Source organism: Danio rerio, chromosome 2 (genome assembly GCF_049306965.1).
Source record: "Danio rerio strain Tuebingen ecotype United States chromosome 2, GRCz12tu, whole genome shotgun sequence".
NCBI classification, from domain to species: domain Eukaryota; kingdom Metazoa; phylum Chordata; class Actinopteri; order Cypriniformes; family Danionidae; genus Danio; species Danio rerio.
The window spans coordinates 16,015,716-16,038,547 of record NC_133177.1 but is presented as its reverse complement, the minus strand read 5'-3'; the positions used below and the strand labels follow the sequence as shown (position 1 = coordinate 16,038,547).

The 22,832-nt window shown below is 40.9% G+C and overlaps 2 protein-coding genes across 8 annotated transcripts in view; both read left to right on the top strand.

Moving 5' to 3' along the window:
* pde4bb (phosphodiesterase 4B, cAMP-specific b) overlaps positions 1 to 22,832 on the top strand; it is a 163,707-nt gene that overhangs the window by 45,143 nt on the left and 95,732 nt on the right. Inside the window, exon 1 of one of the 7 annotated variants that reach the window (XM_068213684.2) lies at positions 18,537 to 18,974. The exons of the other annotated variants lie outside the window; for them this stretch is intronic. Within the exon in view, the coding sequence (XP_068069785.1) occupies positions 18,769 to 18,974 (206 nt within the window). The 5' untranslated portion in view covers positions 18,537 to 18,768. Of the gene's footprint in view, positions 1 to 18,536; positions 18,975 to 22,832 lie in introns of those variants that run through there. 7 annotated transcript variants of the gene reach the window in all.
* On the top strand, positions 7,102 to 9,741 carry LOC141377931 (uncharacterized). Its single transcript, XM_073924117.1, has 2 exons — positions 7,102 to 8,003; positions 8,358 to 9,741. The coding sequence occupies exons 1-2, from the start codon at positions 7,154 to 7,156 to the stop codon at positions 9,254 to 9,256; spliced, it is 1,749 nt and encodes a 582-aa protein (XP_073780218.1). The 5' UTR covers positions 7,102 to 7,153; the 3' UTR covers positions 9,257 to 9,741.

The following is a 22,832-nucleotide window of genomic DNA, read 5'->3' as shown; positions in this document are numbered from 1 at the left end:
GGTCCACAGGAGAGCAGAAGCGGAGAGCAGGATTTGACATTTGCGTCTGCGCTCTACAGCGTGCAGCGGGGCACAAATCAATATATTCCTGTCTATTCTATCTAGTTACCTATCTGTCCATATAAATATACTTTTTTTTTTTACTTTTAATCGGCACCACGGCCCGCGGCAACTTCCTCCTATGATGTTTCCTTAAACTGCAAGTCTTTATTTTACAAATTATAAAGAGTGTCTGCTTCTCAAGCTCTATGAGGAGTGTCATTCATGTATTTTAAGATGCACTCAGTCAGAAGACAATCGCATGAGATATCATGACATTGTGTTTTTGATCATCAGCATGATGTAGGCTTATAGTGACAATAATATTTATACAATATGGTTATTATAATGATATTTATACATGACCAAATTAGTGTGCAACTTGAGCAACTTTGTTTTTTTTTGTATATTTAGTTTTGTAGTTCGGAAAGAAAATAATGTTTGTTGCATTTTTTCAATTGTTTGTTCATTTGATTGACAATGTAAAATCTTTTAGCTACGTTTGATGTTTCATTGTTGAATTATACATTTATTTAAGGGTCTCTGAAACATTGCTTTTATTATTTAGCTTTGTTTTATTAATCAACATTAACTGTGCGTCAGCAGTTATAATAATAATAATATTAGTATAAGTATTATTAGTATAATAATAATAAATATTAAAAAATAAAGTTTTTAATTTGTCAACTCTCGTTATTTCCTATGTACGGCTTTTGTGCTTTTATAGAATGGGAGTTGGTAAACATATTCAAGGGCGTGCACAGATGGGGAGCATTTTAATTGATGTAATGGGCCGCTCTGGCCCAAAATGCCAGGGCTGATTTCTTTTATTTTATTTATTTATTTATTTTTAGTTTTTTTGTCTTAGTCCAGCCCTGCAATGAGTGCAATTGTTTGTATTCAATACTTTATTATTATTATTGTAATTTTCCATTTTCCATATCTGTAATACTTTTATAAACTTTTAATAGCATTTTTTTGCAGTCCACTTAGAATCCAACTTGGAAATCAATGTTGGCATTGATTGTTTTGAAATTCAAGTGGCATTAACATGCCTTTGTTTTTGTTTCTGTAATAAATATGGATAAAAATGAATAAAAATGAAAAATGAATATTTGCAACCTAATCTAAAATAAAATCACTGTAGAGTTTAAACATTGCATCTTATTGTATTGTTAAATTATTATATTGTTGTTGTTGTTGTTGTTTTATCCAGTTTTATGTTGTATTGACACTCATGTTATTCAGTAATGTTTAAACTTAACAGCAATTTTACTTTTTAGAAAAGATTGCAAAGATTATTGTTCATTTGATTCTGAGCCTTTAATAGTCATTTATAAGGAATTTATAAAGCATGAATAGTCCTCACTTTAGATTAGTTCACAAAACTGCATGAAGTTGAGTTAATAAAGCATTTATTAACATATTAGTTAACTATTAGTATATGCCTGAATAATAAGATATATAAACGTTAATTTCAATAGTCTATTAATATATCATAATTTACAAACTGATTCTGAATTATCCTAAAAAACCTTAACTTCTCTTAAATACAACTGGTTTGTAAAAAATGCAGTACGTAATTTAGTAATGAAATATAAATCATTAAATATGAAAATACAATTATTAAACACATTATATAGGTGCCTATACGTCAAGAATAGAGCATTTGTAGCTGCAGTTATAAACTTCTTACTAATGTTTATTAATGTAGAGTTAATGCTTAACAAATAATGAATTCACTAGATGCTAATTCTTTAAAAAAAATGACTCAGTGTGTAGTTATTATAATGTGTTACCGCATTTCTTTTTCTTGTGGGTAACGCAGATGTTCCCCCTCCATGAATTCGTCATGATGCAGTTTCTGCTGGTTTACAAATACAGCCATCATGTCATTTGCCTCCACCCTTCTCTTCCTTTGTTCCCTGGAAGGTGTTGTGTCCAGCATCTCAACACCATTGTTTGAGGTGCTAGGTGAGTCTGAATTAGGGGATATAACTGTCAAATAAAAGGAAAAGAAAACACAAATATAAACATTTTAATAATTTACAGTAAACAAACATGCCTTATTTTGCTTTTTCCCATTTGTAATAAAACATGTTATATTTGTAAGAAAACATGTAATTTACGAATGGGACATGCATATGCTGAAGCAACGTTACTTACCACTCTGGGATTTCTCTGATCCTGTGTCCTCCATCTCAGATGGCGTAGAACCACCCGCACTTTGTGGATGAGACTCCAACACGTTCGACTGATTTGCTGCCGATAATGTTGTCGACAGTGTCATACCATTTAAATTTTTATTTTTCGTCAGCAGAGCTGCCAGATCTATGGAGTGCGTCCCGCACTTTTAAGTACTTTTAAGTAGTTTTTTGATTTTTCCCGGCATTGTTCGGTGGTTCTTTGTAACCACAGACAAAAAGAAGATCCTTAATTTTCAGAAATATTATAGAGTTCTTGTTTGTTTTGTCCAGCTGTTCTTGAATACTCTCGTCAGCCCAAACGTCCAACAATCACTGCACCCCTTCTGTTGACCAAAAGGATCCTTTCCACGCCATGGTTGTTTGAAATAGTCGCAGAAAATGCGTCACTCGTCCTTTTCCGTTTGCTTTGAGAGTTTGAAGCGTCGCAAAAAGTGACATAACATGACCTTTTCCTGTTTTGAAGTGTTGCAGCAAATGACATAACGTCTTTAGTTTCAAGCTCTGGCACGCTTGCACTCACACTACAAGCGCACCGTGCCAAAGCCCAAGTGAACCGCGCTCAGGCCAGCCTCTTCCAACTGAGCCAGGTCCGGCCAAGTGAACCGTGCCTGAGCCCGATTCAGAGCACTCACACTTCTCTAACGATCCAGGAAACAGGCCTGGGCACATTTGGGATAGCATAGTCTGAGTATGCCCTTACACTTCCTCTGTCCTGAAATACCAACATTACAACACAGAAGCAGATCACCACATTCCCAAATCAAAAGTCATGAATGAACAAGGAGGTGCACGTCCTGCTGAAAGCACACAAAACTGCCTTCAGATCAGGGGATGCACAGGCCTACAGCACTTCCAGTGCCAATCTGAAGAGTGGCATCAAAAAGGCCAAGCACTGTTACAAGTCAAACCTTACTGAGCACTTTTCCAACTCTGATCCTTGGCACATGTGGCAGGGCATCCAGTCCATCAGCAACTATAAACCCATCCAGTCCACACCCACAAATGTCTCCTTCCTGAACGAGCTAAATTACTTTTTTGCCCGCTTTGAAAGAGACAATAAAGAATCTATCACCAGGATCATTTCCTCAACCGACCACTTACCTATCACACTCACCTCCTCAGAAGTCTACGCGGCAGAGTCTGATCAATGTGCGTAGGCTGCTGGACCAGATGGTATTCCTGGGCGCATCCTCAAAGCATGTGCAGAACAGCTCACTGGGGTATTCATAGACATTTTCAACCTGTTTCTTAACCTAGCAGCTGTGCCAACATGCTTTAAAACCACCTCTATTGTGCCAGTGCTGAAACACTCTAGCCCAACATGTCTGAATGACTACCGCCCTGTAGCACTCACACCATCATCATGAAGTGCTTCGAACAGTTGGTCCTAGCACATCTGAAAGACTCTCTGCCATCCACACTAACCCACATCAGTTTCCATACCGGAGCAACAGGAGCAAAGAAAATGTAGTCTCCATAGCACTGCACTCTGTACTCACACACCTGGACAATAAAAACACTTATGCACAAATGCTGTTTGTTGACTTCAGCTCAGCATTTAACACTGTCATACCCTCTAAGTTAATTATCAAACTTAGAGACCTGGATATCAACTCGTCTCTCAGCAACTGGGTTATGGACTTTCTGACTAACAGACCTCAGAATGTTCGATCAGGCCACATCTGCTCCACTACCGCCAAACTCAACACTGGTGTGCCACAGGGCTGTGTGCTGAGCCCCTTCCTCTACACCCTTTTTACCATTGACTGTAGGCCTGTTAACAGATCAAACACCATCATCAAATTTGCAGATGACACCACAGGGATTGGTCTAATCAGCAACAATGATGAGACTGCCTACAGGGAGGGGATACAGCATCTGGCCACTAGGTGCACAGACAATAATCTGCTCCTTAACACCACCAAGACCAAGGAGCTCATTGTGGACTTCAGGAAGGGACAAACAGGCTCACATTATCCCATCCATACAATGGGATGGCCGTTGAGCCTGTCTCATCTTTCAAATTTCTGGGGACCCACAGCTCAAAGGACCTTCCCTGGACCACCAATACCTCCAGCCTGGTCAAGAAAGCTCACCAGCACCTATTTTTCTTAAAGCAACTTAAGAAGAAACAGCTGTCACTGCGTTACAGTCTGGTATAGAAGCTGCTCTGTTGCTGAGCGTAAGGCACTGCAGCGGGCGGTGAAAACTGTCCAACTCATCACAGGGACCACAATGCCAGCCGTAATTGGACATCCAAAAGAAACACTGTCTGCGCCAAACACACAGTATTCTTAAGGACTCCTCTCACCCTGCTCACAGACTGTTTTATCTTCTGCCTTTCGGCAGGTGCTTTAGGCTCCCCCGGACAAAAACCAGCACTCTTTTGGCCTCCTAATAAACCCTCCATCTCCTCAATGTATACTCCTTATAATCACTGCACTATTTAACATTTGCACATTTAAAAATTGCCCAAATTTATTGCACTACATTGCACTGATTTGTTTATTTGAACTGTACATAACCACTGCACATGAACATTTGTAATTATGTATGCACCCACTGTGCATATACATTTGTATTTGTTTATCTATCTGCACACTTCTAATTATTATGCGCAACCTGTACATATTTTTATTTATTGTTAATCTCTGTTCATAGCTAATACAAACTGTATATAATGTTCATGGTACATCCATCTGTAAATATCACCATAGTTAATCTATATCTGCACTTTATAATTTGTACCTGTATCCTGCACTTGCTGCTATTGCACGCCTGGTTAGACCTAAACTGTATTTTGTTGCCTTGTACATGTGTAATGACAATAAAATTTAATGTATATATATCTATATACATATACATAATATATATATATATATATATATATATATATATATATATATATATATATATATATATATATATATATATATATATATATATGTATATATTATAGTACATAGTATGCACACACACACACACACTTAAAGTCAGAATTATTAGCCCCCCTTTTGAATTTTTTTTTTTCTTTTTTAAATAATCCTCAAATAATGTTTAACAGAGCAAGGTAATCCTGATAATATTTTTTCTTCTGTTGAAAGTTTATATACACACACATACATACATACATATATAAATATATATATAAAATACTGCATAATAGATCTGCACTTCCGCACGCTGGCTTCACAAACAGAATGGGCTGATAATCCACTCACTACACTCTACCGAAAAGCTCTAAGACCAGAATTGCAAAAGGAGATGGCATGTCGGGATGAGGGGAAGACTCTGGATCAGCTCATCGAACTGTCAATCAGGTTAGACACCTTGCTTCGCACTCGTAACCCCATATGCTCTGCTATTCCCAGTCCTGTATTCCCCCTGAAACTCCCACGGAGCCCATGCAGTTGGGTAGAACTCGTCTGACCCCCGAAGAACGTGAACGGAGGAGACGGAACCAACTATGCCTGTATTGCGGACTTTCAGGTCACATGAAGAACTTATGTCCCAATAAACCTCCACCTAAGGCACTTCCGGTGAGTGCAACCACCGTTTTCACGACCACTAATGACACCATGAGTGTACCTGTTTGTTTGAAGTATAAGGAGGTTGAGATTTCGACTTTGGCTATGGTCGATTCAGGAGCCACTGGTAACTTTATTGACTGCAAGTTTGCTGCTGCTCACTCCATCCCTCTAACTTCCTGTACTTCCTCTCTACCCATCACTGCTATAGATGGGCGCCCCCTGGGGAAAGGACACATAAAGTACCGAACTTTGCCGTTATGTCTTCGCACAGGCTCTCTCCATGTGGAAGAAATCTCCCTCCTCGTTATCGACTCTCCCCGACACAATGTGATTCTCGGACTCCCCTAGTTACAACGTCATGATCCCCAAGTCTCCTGGAAAACGGGTGAGATTGTAAAATGGAGCGAGAGGTGTCTTACCCAGTGTCTATACTCCGTTTCTCCCGTCCAGATTAACGTTATCTCTAGTATGGAGGATTCTGAACCCTGTCAAGTTCCCAGAATGTATCACGATTTACTTGAAGCCTCTAACAAGAGAAAAGCAACCAGACTCCCACCTCATCGTGAGTATGACTGTGCCATTGAACTATTGCCCGGCACCACGCCCCCTCGTGGTCGCATATTCCCTCTCTCTCAACCTGAAACCGAAGCCATGAACTCTTACATCTCTGAAGAACTGGAGAAGGGATTTATAAGACCTTCTACGTCACCTGCTTCAGCTGGGTTCTTCTTTGTCAAGAAGAAGGACGGCAGTTTGCACCCTTGTATTGATTATAGAGGTCTGAATGAAATAACCATTAAATACCGCTATCCCCTTCCTCTAGTTCCAGCAGCACTTGAACAGCTCCGCTCAGCCCAATATTTCACCAAATTGGATCTCCGTAGTGCTTGCAACCTTGTCCGTATTCGCCAAGGAGACGAGTGGAAGACCGGGTTCTCTACCATCAACGGGCACTACGAATATCTTGTTATGCCCTTCGGCTTAGCTAACAGTCCTTCCGTGTTCCAGGCCTTTATCAATGAGATATTTCGAGACATGCTCAATAAGTAGGTCATTGTATACATTGACGACATCCTGATTTACTCCGATTCCCTACCAGAACACATTCAACATGTCAGAGCAGTGCTACAACGCCTCATCCAGAATCAATTATATGCCAAGGTATCCAAGTGTGAGTTTCATCAGACATGTATCTCATTTCTGGGTTACATCATCAGTCACGAGGGAGTTGCTATGGACCAGCAGAAAGTTGACGCTGTCACTCACTGGCCACAACCTGAAACCATCTGACAATTACAACGTTTCCTGGAAGTTTTTGCCAACTTCTACAGACAGGTCATCAGAAACTTCAGTTCAGTAGCTGCCCCTCTCACCGCGATGGTAAAAGCCAATAATGCCCGCTTAAAATGGAACTCGGAAGCCATTCGGGCACTCAACCAACTCAAAACCTGTTTCACGGAGGCACCCATTCTGTGTCATCCAGACCCCACACGACCCTTTATTGTGGAGATTGATGCTTCTAATTCCGGTATCGGAGCCATCCTGTCCCAAAGATCCCCGACTACGAATAAGCTCCATCCCTGTGCATTCTATTCCCGTAAGCTGAACCCTGCTGAGAGAAAATATGATGTGGGAAATCGCGAACTCCTCGCCATGAAGGCTGCACTCGAGGAATGGAGACATTTGCTTGAGGGAGCAAAACACCCGTTCACCGTCATCACAGATCACAAGAACTTGGAGTATATTCGATCATGTAAACGCCTGAATCCCAGACAAGCCAGATGGGCGTTGTTCTTCACTCGATTTGATTTTCAAGTCACGTGCATCCCAGGCTCCAAGAACATTAAGGCAGACGCTCTCTCTCGTATCTCTAACGAAGAAACTTTGCTAGAGGAGATAGAACCCATCCTGAGAAACCCATTGATTATTGCACCCATTAGATGGGACATCAAACATGAGATCACGCAGGCTTCAGAACAAAATCCTATTCCGCAGGCATGTCCCGAGAACAAAATATATGTGCCCCCCATGCTCCGTGAGAAATTGATCGCTGAAGTAAACAGTCACCCCAGCTCCGGTCATCCAGGCAGCACTGCTACGGCTCAACTGATTCAGTCTCGTTACTTATGGTCCTCCATGAATAAGGATGTGATTAACTTTCTGAATAAATGTTCTCCCTGCCAAATGGCTAAACACTCCCGTCATCGTCCAGCTGGTTTACTACAACCTTTAGAGATTCCCCGTCGACCCTGGTCTCACATAGCCATAGACTTCATCACGGATTTGCCCCTGTCACAAGGAAGAACCACTATTCTCACGGTTGTGGACCGCTTCTTCAAAGCCTGTCGACTCATTGCTATACCCAAGCTACCCACAGCCTTAGAAACCGCAGAGCTTCTATGTGAATATGTATTCCGCTATTATGGTCTTCCCGAAGACATCGTCTCAGACCGAGCTCCCCAGTTTACATCCCGATTGTGGTCTGCTTTTTTCCAGAACCTCCAGATTAACATCAGTTTAACTTCCGGCTATCACCCTCAGTCTAACGGACAGACAGAACGCCCTAATCAGGAGATCGGGCGCTTTCTCCGCACTTACTGTCACTCCAACCAATCTGACTGGAACAAGTTCCTAATGTGGGCGGAATACGCACAGAACTTCTTGAGAAAGGCAGCTACAGGTCTGACCCCTTTCCAATGTGTATTAGGTTTCCAACCTCTGCTGTTTCCCTGGTCCGGTGAGACCACTGACCTTCCCGCAGTCGACACGTGGTTCAAGAGGAGTGAGGAGGTCTGGAACGCAGCTCACACTCATTTGTCACACGCCATCCGAAGGTTTAAGGAACAAGCCGACCGTCACCGTCGTCTTGGTCCCACGTATTCCCCAGGACAGTGGGTATGGCTATCCGCAAGAGACCTTCGCTTGAGACTCCCCTGTAAAAAGCTCAGTCCCAGATACGTGGGTCCGTTCCAAATCGAACGTCAGATTTCACCTGTTTCCTTTCGACTGACACTCCCTAACCATTATCGCATTTTTCCTACCTTCCATGTTTCCCTGCTCAAGCCTGCTGTTGGTCCAGTCGAGGCGGATAGGGAGGTGGCAGCCGGTGAACAGGGTCCCCCGCCTCTCATGATCGTCGGAGAGGAAGCCTATCAGATCCACGAGATCCTGAGATCCAGACGCCGGGGTGGTCAACTTCAGTATCTCATCGATTGGGAGGGGTACGGTCCGGAGGAAAGATCATGGATCAACCGTAAGGACATTCTTGATTCAACACTACTGGATGAGTTCCACTTACAGCACCCGGATATGCCGGCCCCTCGCCCCCGTGGAAGACCCCGGCGTCGAGACTCTTCTCACTTCAGGAGCTGTTCGTTGGGGGGGACTCTGTCACTGACTCGGTCCCAGTCATTCCCCTCGCTGGCCAGCAGAGGCCACCATCTCCGGACTTCTAAGCAATACATCATCCATTTACTCTGATCATGCACACCTGAACTGAATCCCGCTAATGACCCACGTACCCTTTATAAGCCAGCACCAAACGCTTATTCAGTGCGAAGTCTTGTTTAGCCCCGGCCAGCATTTCTGAGCGTTATTCCTGCCTGATTCCTTGTGTATTACTCCAGCCTGTTTCTTGACTCTGCTTCGCCTTCTGCCTGCCCACGACCCACGCATTGTATACAGACTCTGATACTCGCTGCCTGCCCACGAACCACACTTGTTATACGGACTCTGATGTTCGCTACCTGCCCACGACGCACGCCTGGTTCACGGACTTTGATACTTGCAGCCTGCCCTCGATCTATGCCTGGTAATACTCCCTGTGTCTATTCATCGCCAGTCTTTATTCATCATAGACTGTTGTTGTTGTGTGTTTGCACGTTAGTGCATATTGTGTGTGTGAATAAGAGCTTGAGCAATAAATACTGCACAATGGATCCCTCCGTGTCAGTCTCCTCGTTACACAGAGAAACGCTCAGAATTGTATGCAGGGGCAAAAACAAGACTTTGCAATGAGTTGCTGTGGAGATGGAGTATAAATAGTCTTCGGGATAGCTTTCAGGTGCCAGGGTAATCAGACGAGAGGAATGCTGGGAGATGTTGTAAAACTGAATTAGTAGTCTGGTGACGATGACCTCTGGTGGCAATCGGAACCACAGAGGTCGGAGATGTTACAATTTGAGATCAGCGCTATGAATTATGAATTATGTTGCCATGAGGACAGTCAGTTGGCCTGAAGGTTAGCTTTTAACAGAGATAGGAAGTGACAAATACAAATAATCAAAATGATTGTACATACATACTGTACAAGACTTTGATAAAAGGTTAAAAATACAGTCCACAATAACAATGTCATTTAGTGTTTTTTTCCCACCAAATCAGTGACATAATTTGTGAACTTGGCAATTAAAGAGTTAATATGTATTTTTCTAAACAATTTTGTAGTTTTGATCAGGGGCATTGCTAGGGTCAAAAGGGATAAGGGCCCCCATCCCCCTACCCCTAAAAAAAGAAGTTCTAATTCATCCTGCTAAACACCCCCAGCAACAATAAATTGTCTATATGTGTTCTTCCAGCCATCTTAGGTATTTTCATAGGAATAAAATCTGTTTACAATCTGATGCTAACTGACTAAGCATTTTACAGTAGAATATAGCTATAAAATAACATGCTAGATGCAAGAACTCACTGTGCTTTAACTATTACAGAAACAGATGTGATAGCTATATCATATTCAGATAAATTTGTCTAGATCTCTATATCATATCTAGAAAGCTACTGTAGTACAATTTATGTTTTTCTGAAATAATTAGCATGTATTTATATTGATATGACGCACATTTTATTACCTACAATTATTTTATTTCACCAAAACTACACACATTTTATACTGTAACGGCGGGGGGAGTGACAGAGACAACTAGAGCTAAGATCCACAATGCAGGTTTATTCAAACCGGTGCAAACGAGTTTGATCAAACAGGTGCAAACGAGTATTTTCAGGCAGTCCAGAATCGTTGTCAGCATAACAGGCAACAGGTCGTAAGGCAGGCGGCTAAACAGGATAACAGGGAATACAAGGCTAGGATCTAAACACGGATAAACAAGACAGGGAGAAACGCGTTGTAATGTCACTTATAAGTAACAAGACTCGGCAAACTGGATGGGTGCATGAGTGGCTTATGAAGGGTGGGTATCAGTCTCTGACAAGGTTCAGCTGGTGAGAATGTAATCAGTCTTGATGAGTGAGCAGGCGTGAGTGTAACAGGAGAGCATGTATGAAGATGTAGTCCAGGGAAAGGAGGAAGTGTTGTCCATAGTGTTCGTGAGAGAACCAGCGATCTCTGGAGAGCAATCGCTGGTTATGTGACATATACTGTGAAAACAAACATTAAGCTTCATCAGTAGTTAGAACTATTCAGTTTCGCGAAACAGTAGTATTATTACCTCATCAGCTTCAGCTACTCAAAATAATGAATATATGAATGACAACAAAGCAATGGCAGGATTTTTTGAACACTACAACAGACAGCAGTTCCACTCCCACCTGCCAGTAGAAACAGGTACTGCTGACTATTTAGTGAAAGAGGCATGTGTGTGGTAATTTCAACTACTTGGATAACGAAATAATAGTTATACAAATGTTTTTAAGTGCAACATATTCCAAATGGTCAGGGGCTTTTGACAATACATCAGGGCCTTAAGCCCCCAAAGACCCCCCACCTATATTTATATATATATATATATATATATATATATATATATATATATATATATATATATATATATATATATATATATATTAGGGATGTAACGGTATCAGAATTTCACGGTACGGTAATACCTCAGTATGAATGTCACGGTACGGTATTTATTGAATCATTTACAGGAAAAAACAAAACTTATGAAAATACTCCAAAAAAGTGCCAAAAGTGTCAATGACATACAAATTAGTTATCTATCTGTAAGCTTTGAAACAGGAACTTCAATTTTAATAACAAAAAAATATTAAACCATGTAAAAAAATTAAGTTTCAATTTAGTAGTGTTGAAAACTCATCACATTCAACATTTAATCACTCACTCACTTAGATAGAGATGGGTTTAAAGGAAAATTATCATATAAATATAATCTGGTAAAAGCTGGTGTCTCTGGGTATTTACAATGTCCCCTGCAACAGAAAAAAAAAACCCTCTCATTTAGGACTGAGGTTTCTAGGACAGAGAGATATGACTTGGCCCAGGTTGACAGCAGTGGGTAACGTTGTGCATTGTCTTTCCCCCACTTGAGAGGACAAACCATGAGTGAGATAGAGATCTCATGTCTGCATCAATCTGAACAGTGTGCTGTGTTTCTGCAGTCCCCATGACTGATTATTAGTCCTATTCCCCAACTTGCAGGCACATGCACACACAGGGCTCAACCTGTGCAGTGCACATGCCCTTTTTAGTCTTGGATAGAAAATTCCCTTCCAAAATGATCAAAAGTGCCCCCGCGACGCGACATACCCTCCGTCCCCGCTTTACAGTACGCGCGCGACAACACAGCTGATAAGAACTTGCGCGACAACACCGCTATTCAGTACGCACGCGACAACACAGCTGATAAGAACTCGCGCGACAACACCACTATTCAGTACGCGCGCGGCGACAACACCCAGCTCTTTTTCATCCCTGCTTCTAGCAGCACACTCCATTTCCGCATTACTGGATCTGTAGCGACAACAGACCGCAAGGGATTATGGCCAAGCCTGGGCTGATGGGAATTGTAGTTTCCGGTACCTCCCGTTCGCTTCATTCGCCTGAGCAAATTTTCTCAGAAGACCTATAGTTTTACCGAGTCATGCGACTACGGTAATATCGAAAAAAATTAATATTGCAGTATGATGGTATTTACAATACCGTTACATCCCTAATATATATATATATATATATATATATATATATATATATATATATATATATATATATATATATATATATCTGTTGCATTTTTACAGCATTTAAATTCAGAGGATGTTTTCATCCCTAACATCACAAAAGGATAGTAAATTTGAACAAACCACAAGGGTTAATTTTATGCAGCTGCTCAAATACATGTTCCAATCACAAAAAGGTGTTTATACCAACGGTTTGACATAACATTACTAAAATGCAATATTTGTACAATAATTGATTACTAGTGTGTTTTAAAATGTTTATTAGATCATACAATTCACTATAAAGTGCTTTTTAAAACTGTTAATCCTTTTAACTTTCTTAACCCTAAAATAAATGTTGCAGTGGGAAAATCTGAATGAACTGTTTTCAAAAAAAAAAACTATTTAACAGATAAATCAATACTGTCTGTTACCCCTTTGTATTCAGATGTTATTACTTTTCAGTTCCATGTAATTATTTTTAAACTAAACAAATTTGACATTATCTAAACATGGTCAGTGTTTTATGGCAAACAAATGCTAAAATGTCTCTGCAGATTATCTTCACAACATACATTAATTTTAACAACTATGTGAATATATTAACTGTGTTTGCGCAAAAATACAACGTTTTAGTGATCCATGCCTGAGAGAGCACATACATAGTATTCAAACTATACAGTACATATTCCATGCTGCAATATAATATGAGATGCGTGGTACTATGTCATTCAAATTCAGTGTACCGATTTGAGTTACATTTAGCAGATTCTTGAAAATCTAGTTGGACATCTGGGTATTCAGTGCATACAGAAAATGTGTATACTGGATAGTGCAGAAATAGTAAAAGTTGTGGTCAACCAATATTTGTTTTTTCAAATATGGTCATCAGACAATAAATTTTTTTGTTTTGCATTTATGTTTATGTTTTTTTTATTTTGATGGTGTGGTAAAGTTTTTTTAGACAGTGCTGTGACTGGCCAAGTAAGCAACTTCTCAGAATACTGAATACTCTGTTGATTTCAGTAAAAAAAAAAAAGTTTTCATTAAATATTTATTTTTTGTGAAAAAAATACATTCTTTTAAAGCATTTGGTCATAGTACCATTTTAAGTGGATTGCAGATGAGTGTTTTTGTGATGCAAAACTATTTTAAAAGACGTGTGAAAGGGAAAAATGCAGTTTACTGATGCAGTCTATGGATGCAGTGCGTATTTGTGAGGAAATTAAATTCATATAAAGCACAAGATAAGCTAGTCACAAGGGACTAGTTTGTTTCAATGAGAGAAATTCATAAATCAACAAAACATGAGCAGTTTCTGTGTAAATGGCACATACCTGAGATTTAGTGGTGGGCTGGGAGATCTTCTGGAGAGCTTAAATTTTGGTCTGTTGTGGTAGTGCTAGTGAACCCCAGTAGTGGTGAGCTTTTTTCTTGGCTTTGGGTGTCAATGGAACTTGAAGGTATCCTTTTGTTTGGAGTTTTCTTGGAGGAGGACAGTTTCTGACTAACATGGATAATGGGTTCCATGTCATTCACCAAGGTGGCCAGCTTTTCCAGTGGTGGGACTCAACATTTAGTACGTCTACGTGATACAACTGCTCCTCCTGTCTTTGTCCCAGCTGACAAACATGATAGCTGACCCAGTCTACGACCAGGAAGGATCCTTTCCAGTCAGCCAGAAACTTGTTGCTGTGGGATCTAAGACCAAGACCGTGGGCTGGCAGCTGAACAAAAGTTTGAATGGGGTGAAGCCAGTAAATGCTTGGGGTACTTCACGCATGCCAAAGAGCACAGGGTCATGAGGTCCCCGTCGCACCCTTCCTCTGCCACCACTTGACGGAATGACAGAACATATTCAAGGTCTGATTGAACCATTGAACCATTCAAAACTTCATAACATTAATTCTCAGCCATGAGTCGGGTCTAAGACCACAGATAATTCAATAAAACAGATATTTATTGTATTCTGTAGAATTGTCATAACTAATATTCAAGCACAATATTTCTTAAGTGATCTTAGCATATCACTCCAGTTATATTTTTTTCTAGTAAGATAGTAAGATGCTAGTTTTTCTAGCAAGATTGTATAATACTATTGATAATAATTGTATTTATTTAGAATAAATATAAATAAATTATTATATTTATTAAAAAAATTAATCTTGACAATTTAAGTGTAACGACGAGATGGAGTGACAAAGACAACTGGAGGTAAGATCCAATATGCAGGTTTATTCAGCGTCAGGCAAGCAGTGGTCAAATCAGGTTCAAACAAGTATGTGCAGGCAAATCCAGAATCGTAGTCAATATACAAGCAATAGGTCATAAGGCAGGCGGCTAAACAGGATAACAAGGAATACCAGGCTAGGGTTTACACACGGAGAAACAAAACAGGGAGAAACGTGTTGTAATGTGACTGTTACAGCAAACAGGACTCGGCAAACTGGAAGGGTTCATAAGTGGCTTATAAGTGGTGTGATAACAGTCTCTGACAAGGTGCAGCTGGTGAGTGCAATCAAGCTAGATGTGTAAGCATGGGTGTCTGGGAGCAGTGCATGTATGAAAATGTAGTCCTGGGAAATGCGAAAGTGTAGTCCTGAAGTTAGTGTGAGAACCAGCGATCTCTGGAGCGATCGCTGGTTGTGTGACATAGCCCCACCTCTAGAGTGGGTTCCAGACACTCCAATTCTGTTCAGGCGGGAGGCAGAACAGGGGGAGGGATGGAGGGCAGCTGGGGCATACCTGGGGCGTGGAGCTGAGGTGGGCCTGGAGCGTGGAGCTGCGGAAGACCCGGAGAGTGGAGCTGCAGTGGTCCTGGATCGTGTGACAATGGAGGGCCTGGAGCGTGGAGCTGTAGTGGACCTGGATCGTGAGACAATGGAGGACCTGGAGTACTGCGAGGAGCCGGCAGGGCTGGAGGCTTGTAGGGAGCCGGCAGGGCGAGGAGCTGGGCTGGGATCGGCAAGGCGAGGAGTCTGGATGACGCCGGCCGGGTGAGCTGTCTGGATGGTGCCGACAGGGCGAGGAGCCTCAGCCAGAGCCGGCAAGGCAAGGAGCTGTGACTGTTCAGGAAGCTCAGGCGGCGGCCGTTCGGGAAGCTCAGGCGGTGGCGGCCGTTCGGGAAGCTCAGGCGGCGGCCATTCGGGAAGCTCAGGCGGCGGCAGCCACTCAGGCGGCGGCGGCGGCGACGGCAGCCACTCGGGCAACGGCGTCGGCTCTCGCTGAGGTGCTGGCTGCGGCGTCGGCTCTGGCTGAGGCGCTGGCTGAGGCGCTGGCTGCGGCGCTGGCTGCGGCGTCGGCTCTGGCTGAGGCGCTGGTTGCGGCGTTGGCTCTCGCTGCGGCGCTGGCAGCTCTGGCAGCTCAGGAGGGTCTGGCAGCACTGGAGGATCTGGCAGCACTGGGGGATCTGGCAGCTCTGGAGGGTCTGGCAGCCCTGGAGGGTCTGGCAGCACTGGAGGATCTGGCAACACTGGAGGGTCTGGCAGCTCTGGAGATGGCCTTTCAGGGGCAGGAACAGACTTGGGACTGGAAGCCATCTTGTGAGCTGGCTGACTGGTAGCGGCCATCTTGTGAGCTGGCTGTGGAAACTGAGTCGCAAGCCCCGTCGCCAGCGGGTCTTGCTCTCTACAGCCCCCCCTCAAAAGATGATTTGGATTTTCCTCCGCCTCACCTATGGTGAAGGAGGATCCACTCAATTGAAGAGCCAGATCAATATATTGAGCTAACGTCCAGTGGGGATTGTTCAGAGGCTTGTGGGAATATAAGGGTTCGGACAGTCCTCCGTGAAAGAAGATCATCAAGCATACCTCACTCGGGGTTGTACGGTGGGCCAGATTAATAAAGTCCTCCACATACTCTTCGATGGACCGTGCTCGCTGACGCAGGCGCATTATCTGGGTTCCCGCTGGATCCATCATCTTGGCCGAGTCTTCTGTAACGACGAGATGGAGTGACAAAGACAACTGGAGGTAAGATCCAATATGCAGGTTTATTCAGCGTCAGGCAAGCAGTGGTCAAATCAGGTTCAAACAGGTATGTGCTGGCAAATCCAGAATCGTAGTAAATATACAAGCAATAGGTCATAAGGCAGGCGGCTAAACAGGATAACAAGGAATATCAGGCTAGCGTTTCTCTGACAAGGTGCAGCTGGTGAGTGCAATCAAGCTAGATGTGCGAGCATGGGTGTCTGGGAGCAGTGCATGTATGACAATGTAGTCCTGGGAAATGCGAAAGTGTAGTCCTGAAGTTCGTGTGAGAACCAGCGATCTCTGGAGAGCGATCGCTGGTTGTGTGACATTAAGAGGGGTGGGGGTGTATGGGGTGGTTCACCCAGGGTGTCATTTAAACTAGAACCGCCACTGCTGGCCTCTCTGATCTTCATTGACAGCACGCACACACCTTCAATAGACAGCAGTGGCAATTTAATATTTACCTTAAGGTACATCAGTAAATGGAGCTGCATTAATAATATTGTGGCTCAAAAAGGAATATGGATAAATTATATTATTAGGGTCTGTATGGTGAGTGTGTGTGTATATACACATCATACCACATATTATACTTTTTTGCTCAGTTTGTTCATTTGTTTGTTTATTTAATTAACTCATTAATCCTCATTCATTTTAGACATGGCATGTACTGTATGCTGTACAATAAAAGTGTGTGAAAATAACTGGCCGGAGCATGCTTACGTCAATGATGATGCGCTGCTCAGTTTAACAGAAGAGAAGTGCTCTTGCTCAGCACAATGGAGAATTCTTTAGTTATACAATTTTATTTGTTTGATACGCAGTAGCACACAGTCAAATAATTTGCCGAACAGTTCATGCTGCCACTTCCTGCTGCAGGTATTAGGAAGTTTGCTGAAAGTGCAGCTGTCGTGCAGCGAGGGGTTTGCGACAGTTTGCTTTCATCAAAAAGTAAGAATGATTAATGAATCCAAATGAAACAGTCCCTAATAGTCACATCTCATCTTCGGTTTCGGGCTCAGGCATACTTTGCACTCATACTTCAAGCGTACCTCGCCAAAGCCCAAGTGAAACATACTCTGGCACAAATCTTTCAATCTGGCCAGAGCCGACCAACTGAACCGCGCCTGAGGAAACACACCTGTGCATGGTTCAGATAGCATAGTGTGATTGTGCCCTAAGTAATATTTTTTCTCTCAAATTGTTTTTTTTTTTTTTAACAGATCATATTACTGTATAATATATTGACATACATAATACATTTTATATACAATATCAACCTTATAGATTATATCAATTTTATTTTTATCTCTTATTTTATTTCTTCCATCTCTATATTTGGTCAATTTGTAAATGTCACTCCTGTGCACTTAGCGCTTCATTCTTCCTTTCATTACTAGTCACACCCCCTACAGCTGACTGCCATATTGTGTTTTGGAACTTGGGACTTGGTTTAGCACTGTGGTCTAAAGCATTTTCCAAAATTGCCTAATGCCTATGAAATAATCATTTTTCACACAAAAAAGGTCATACTTTAATATTATATTAAATACTATCATCCAGTACTTTAAAAATAGTGTAGGAACTCTTTTACTCAAAAGAATTAGTAATATTATTCTTATTACATTTAAAAAGAAATTAATTTAAATAACAGTAGAAACAACAATGTAAATTTAAAGATAAAAAAAAAAACATTTTCTTTATCTACATGACTAGTACGCCAATAATCTTAATTTACTAATTTTACATTGTCAATAACACTGTGCGAACAGAAGAGTGCTGTTGACACCTGGTATTGCCATTACCAATTGGCACCCCTTCTTTTTTTAGCATATGTTCGTATTAAATTCACACTTCATCCAAACTAGGCCAAGCAGATTGACATGTCAAGACCGCAAGAATGTTCCAGAAGAACTCTTGGGAAAGGAGGGTCTACTGGGCAGAAGCCTAACAATTAGGCAAGAGGGATAGAGGGAAAAGGGTAGGAGTAAACTAATAGTGACAGAGAATGAATGTGAAAGGGAGTCTGGCTTCCATAACAAATCATCAAACACTATTACAATCCAACTACTGGATATAAGGCTCTGCGCATGATACTTCCTCATGGATTTAAAGCAAAATTCTGACATTAGCCCTGTCACTCAGAGGATGGAGATTGATTTGGACAAAGTCTGCCAGTCTGAGGTGAAAGAGCTAACAGCTGGTGCAAGTAAGTCAGGCCAGACCTCCTCAGGCATGTTCAGAAAACTGGTGATGAATAAAACTGTCCGCCAACGCAGGCGCTTCACCGTGGCTGTGTCTCATACCTGGTAAGACTGTGTTTACAAATTTATCTCGCTGTAACCTTGCTTTAATTGAGACTCGCAAAAAGATTTTATTGAAATTAAAAGCCGTGCAATATTTTACCACATAGATAGCTGATTTTGGATGTTACAAATTAATCTGGGAAAAACAATGCATCACTATTTGCATTGCTACCACATAAAATATAGGTAGTTTATTTGAATGCTTTACTCTCATTGTATTTGTATGTCTCTCAATATTAATGACTAAACCAAATTATGCCGCTTGTTGGTGTGCTATTAATTTACTGTTGAATGGAATTTTCACTCAGTGGTAAAATGGGTGGAAATATGTAGATCTTAACTGAAGAAGTACATTAACCTCATGGAGTGAGAAAGATATGAACAGAGGTCAGAGCCAGCTCCAAATGGGCTGGTCAGCTTCAAGTGGGTGGGACTTGACATTCAAGTGGGCTGTACAAACTTCCTGGAGTTCTCTTTTATTGAATAGGTGCGGTCAACATGAACTATGGCTGCAACCGGCAATCAACAAGATTTGCCAAGTACAGGTGGTGGCAGAGACACTGGGGCTCATAGTTTATTGCAGTCATGATGACCGATCACATGGCGTGATTAATTTTTTATTAATTTATTTATTGTATGTTTGTTATTGCAATAACAACAAAAGATTTACAGTTCAAATAAAACAGAATATAGTCTCTACAAACAACTAAAAAGAAGGAAATTCTGAATTAAAGTTAAGTAACCTATATAACAAAGTATGAGAGAAATAAGGGGGAAGCAAGAGGGCACTTGAATATAAATATCAGTAAATAGGATAGTCGCTGTGCTGCTGTTAATCCGCAGGACAGGTAATCAAAAAGCAGGCTACATTATAATTATAATAATAATTTATTAAATTTATATAGCACTTGGATACTCAAAGTGCTTTACACATTGGGGGAATCTCCTCATCCACCACCTGTGTGCAGCATCCACCGGGATGACATGACGGCAGCCATATTTTGCTAGAAAGCTCACCACACACCAGCTGATGGTTATTTATAGATTGTGGGTGGATAAGATCCATCATTGGTTATGCAAACTTCATCTACTTTCTTTGAAATATTAAGGTGTTTTAAGTAATTTTATCTTTACAGACTGTCATAAATATGCAGTTTATAGTTTTAAAAATCATGCATTACAGCCAGACGTGCGGCAATCTCCATCCTTACAGTGAGTTTTTAATTTCTCTCATCCTTCAGATTTCAACTTTAACTATATTTAACAAATAAATTGAAACTGGCTGGCACAATGGATGATTTTGTCATTAACAGTGAAAACAGTTACAGTATATAAAATGAGCGCTTATATATTTCACTGTGATCAATATACTAGGATCATAATGCATATTCAGTTTATTCTTCAGTAGCCTCATAAATTGTGTAGTTTATAAAGAGATTGTTTATAAGTGTAGCATATGTTATGCATTAAGCATTTGCGTATGTCCATTACTAACTGGGGGTTGTTAAGAGGTGTATAAAAGCCCATCTGAGAATAGTGGAAGTTGCGTCATCGTCCAGCTGACTCCCTGTGGTGGGTGTGTCACTGCCTTGCATTTGGCTGGTGTGAGTTCGGCTGCTGTTAAACTGTAGAGTGGCTGCTGTGGGGCATCGTGAGCTTTATGAAATCATGTTTCATGTTGCTAAACTTTCCCTTGTGATTTTGTTGACACTTCTGCACGCTCCCGTGACAGCTGTCTTCCCGGTCGCTAGTTATTTGTTCGGAAGCCTTGCTCTGTCGGAGGGATGATTGGCATCTCGTGCAGCGATTGCACTGCGACTTGAGCATCTCCTCCTGCTCTTGACACATGCTGGATGCTGCTGTTTTGTTTTTGTTTCTGTTTTTTTTTTTTTTCGTTTTGGTTTTATTTCTAGATTTGGTTTTGTTTCTGATTTGTTGTTTCTTTGATTTTATTTAGCTGCTTTTGTATTAGTTTTTTTCTTTTTGCATATTTGTTATCTTTGATCATTGTTTCTTTTGCATATTTACAAAAGTGGGAAACGTAAAATAAGTGTGTGGTCTCAAGGAATGCTTTGCTTCAATCGCGGCATTTGTGGTTCTGTTCTAACATTGCGACCTTGTGCTTTAATTTTTAATGTACACTGTGTAATTAGCTGGGGCCTGTCACCTCCGTGCCCCCTGAGTGGCTGGTAGCTGCTTTCAGGAGCTGGGGGTGTCAAGTATGGGCAGTAGGGCCGCTGTGTGACTCTTTTTCTATGAATTAGTCTTTTGCTCACTTGTGTGCATTGAAGTTCACTGTGTGGTGTTTTGAATCTAAAAGTGTGCACGTGTGAATCTGTGGGTCATTTTTGGGCCCAGTGCCTAGCCTGCTTGACTGTGGTAAGCCCCAGCTCCTCTGGTTGGATGAGGATATATATTTTTTGTAATTACCTCCACTAGTGCCTTTTAAAGAGTGCATGTTAAGAGTCTTGTTAATATTTGTGGTCCACATTGAATTGTAATAAGCGAAACCATATTTTTCTATATCCACGTCTCATTGTCTTTGTCAGAGGTACGAACCTGTACTTTATGTCCCAGGTAATGTACTGGGTGGCCTAGTCAATCTCTAATTGCAATAGTTTGTGTTAATGTGGCTTTAGAGTGCCAGTTATTGCATTGGTCTTGCAGCCAACAAAAAAACCTTATTGTAATATCTTTTAAAATAAACCTCACAAACACTCAGAATAAAATGGACTAATGTGTATATACCTTTTATAAACACACTTTGTGTGTCTGAGAGGCTAATAATATGAATTTTATAACATTCTGTGTCCAGTGGTGAAGTGTAACTTGAGAAGCCGAGCACATATGCAAAGTAGGAGGATCAAATAATTGAGTTTGTCTGTAACAGACAGGGCATCAACAAGCTGCTGCAATAAAACATCTCCATTTATGATTTTCTTCATCACCTGTAGTTCGAGCAATAACAGTTTATGGCTGATGAGTGTATATAAGTAAAAAAATCAATAGGATTTATCAGGCTGTCTTGTTTATGTCCCCAACTCTATAGCCAGTTACAGATTAGTTCATCAGATGATTTGTCATTGGAGAAATAATGACGAAAGGGATTTTCTTTATGGTGAGCCATTTAAATACTGTAGCGAAATTAGCTCAGTTTATGAATATCAATGATTAATAATAATGAGTTATTATTAATTATTAATATTCCGAATTAACCTATGGTTAATTTGAAAAAAAAAAAAAATCTCAATAATTATGCCCGCTCGTTCGAGCGTACTCTCAGATTATGAATATTTATTATCAATAATAACAAATAATTATTAATTATTAATATTCCAAATTAACTTACTGTTAATTTGACCAAATAAATACAACCAGACCTCGTCCGCTCGTCCAAGCGGACTCTGTAATGATCTAATTTTTAGAAAGGGAGTTAACACTACTTCTTGTGAAGTAGATTAATCATTTATAATTTATGAAAACTTAAGAACAGCTTGTAGCAAAAATCGATCAAAAAGTGACTTTTTCTGTGAGGCAAACAATACAGTCCATTTGATTATAATGGGATTTATTGATTAGTCTAACATATAACAAACAAACGCACAAACATAATGTCAAACATAGAACAAACGTGGAAAAGAGAACAATCAAGGAAATTAAGAGTTTAGATAAAAGAATGGCAAATCTACCTCAGTTCCACACACTATTAAGAATAACCAAGATTATAAAAACACCTTTTTTTTCAGGAGCACAGCTTTATTGCATAACTAAATACCTGGATTTGGTGGGGTTTTTCTGTCTATCTTTTTGCGAGTTCTTTCGATGCGCTGGAGGATAGAGTCCTTTGATGTCCTTCTTGAG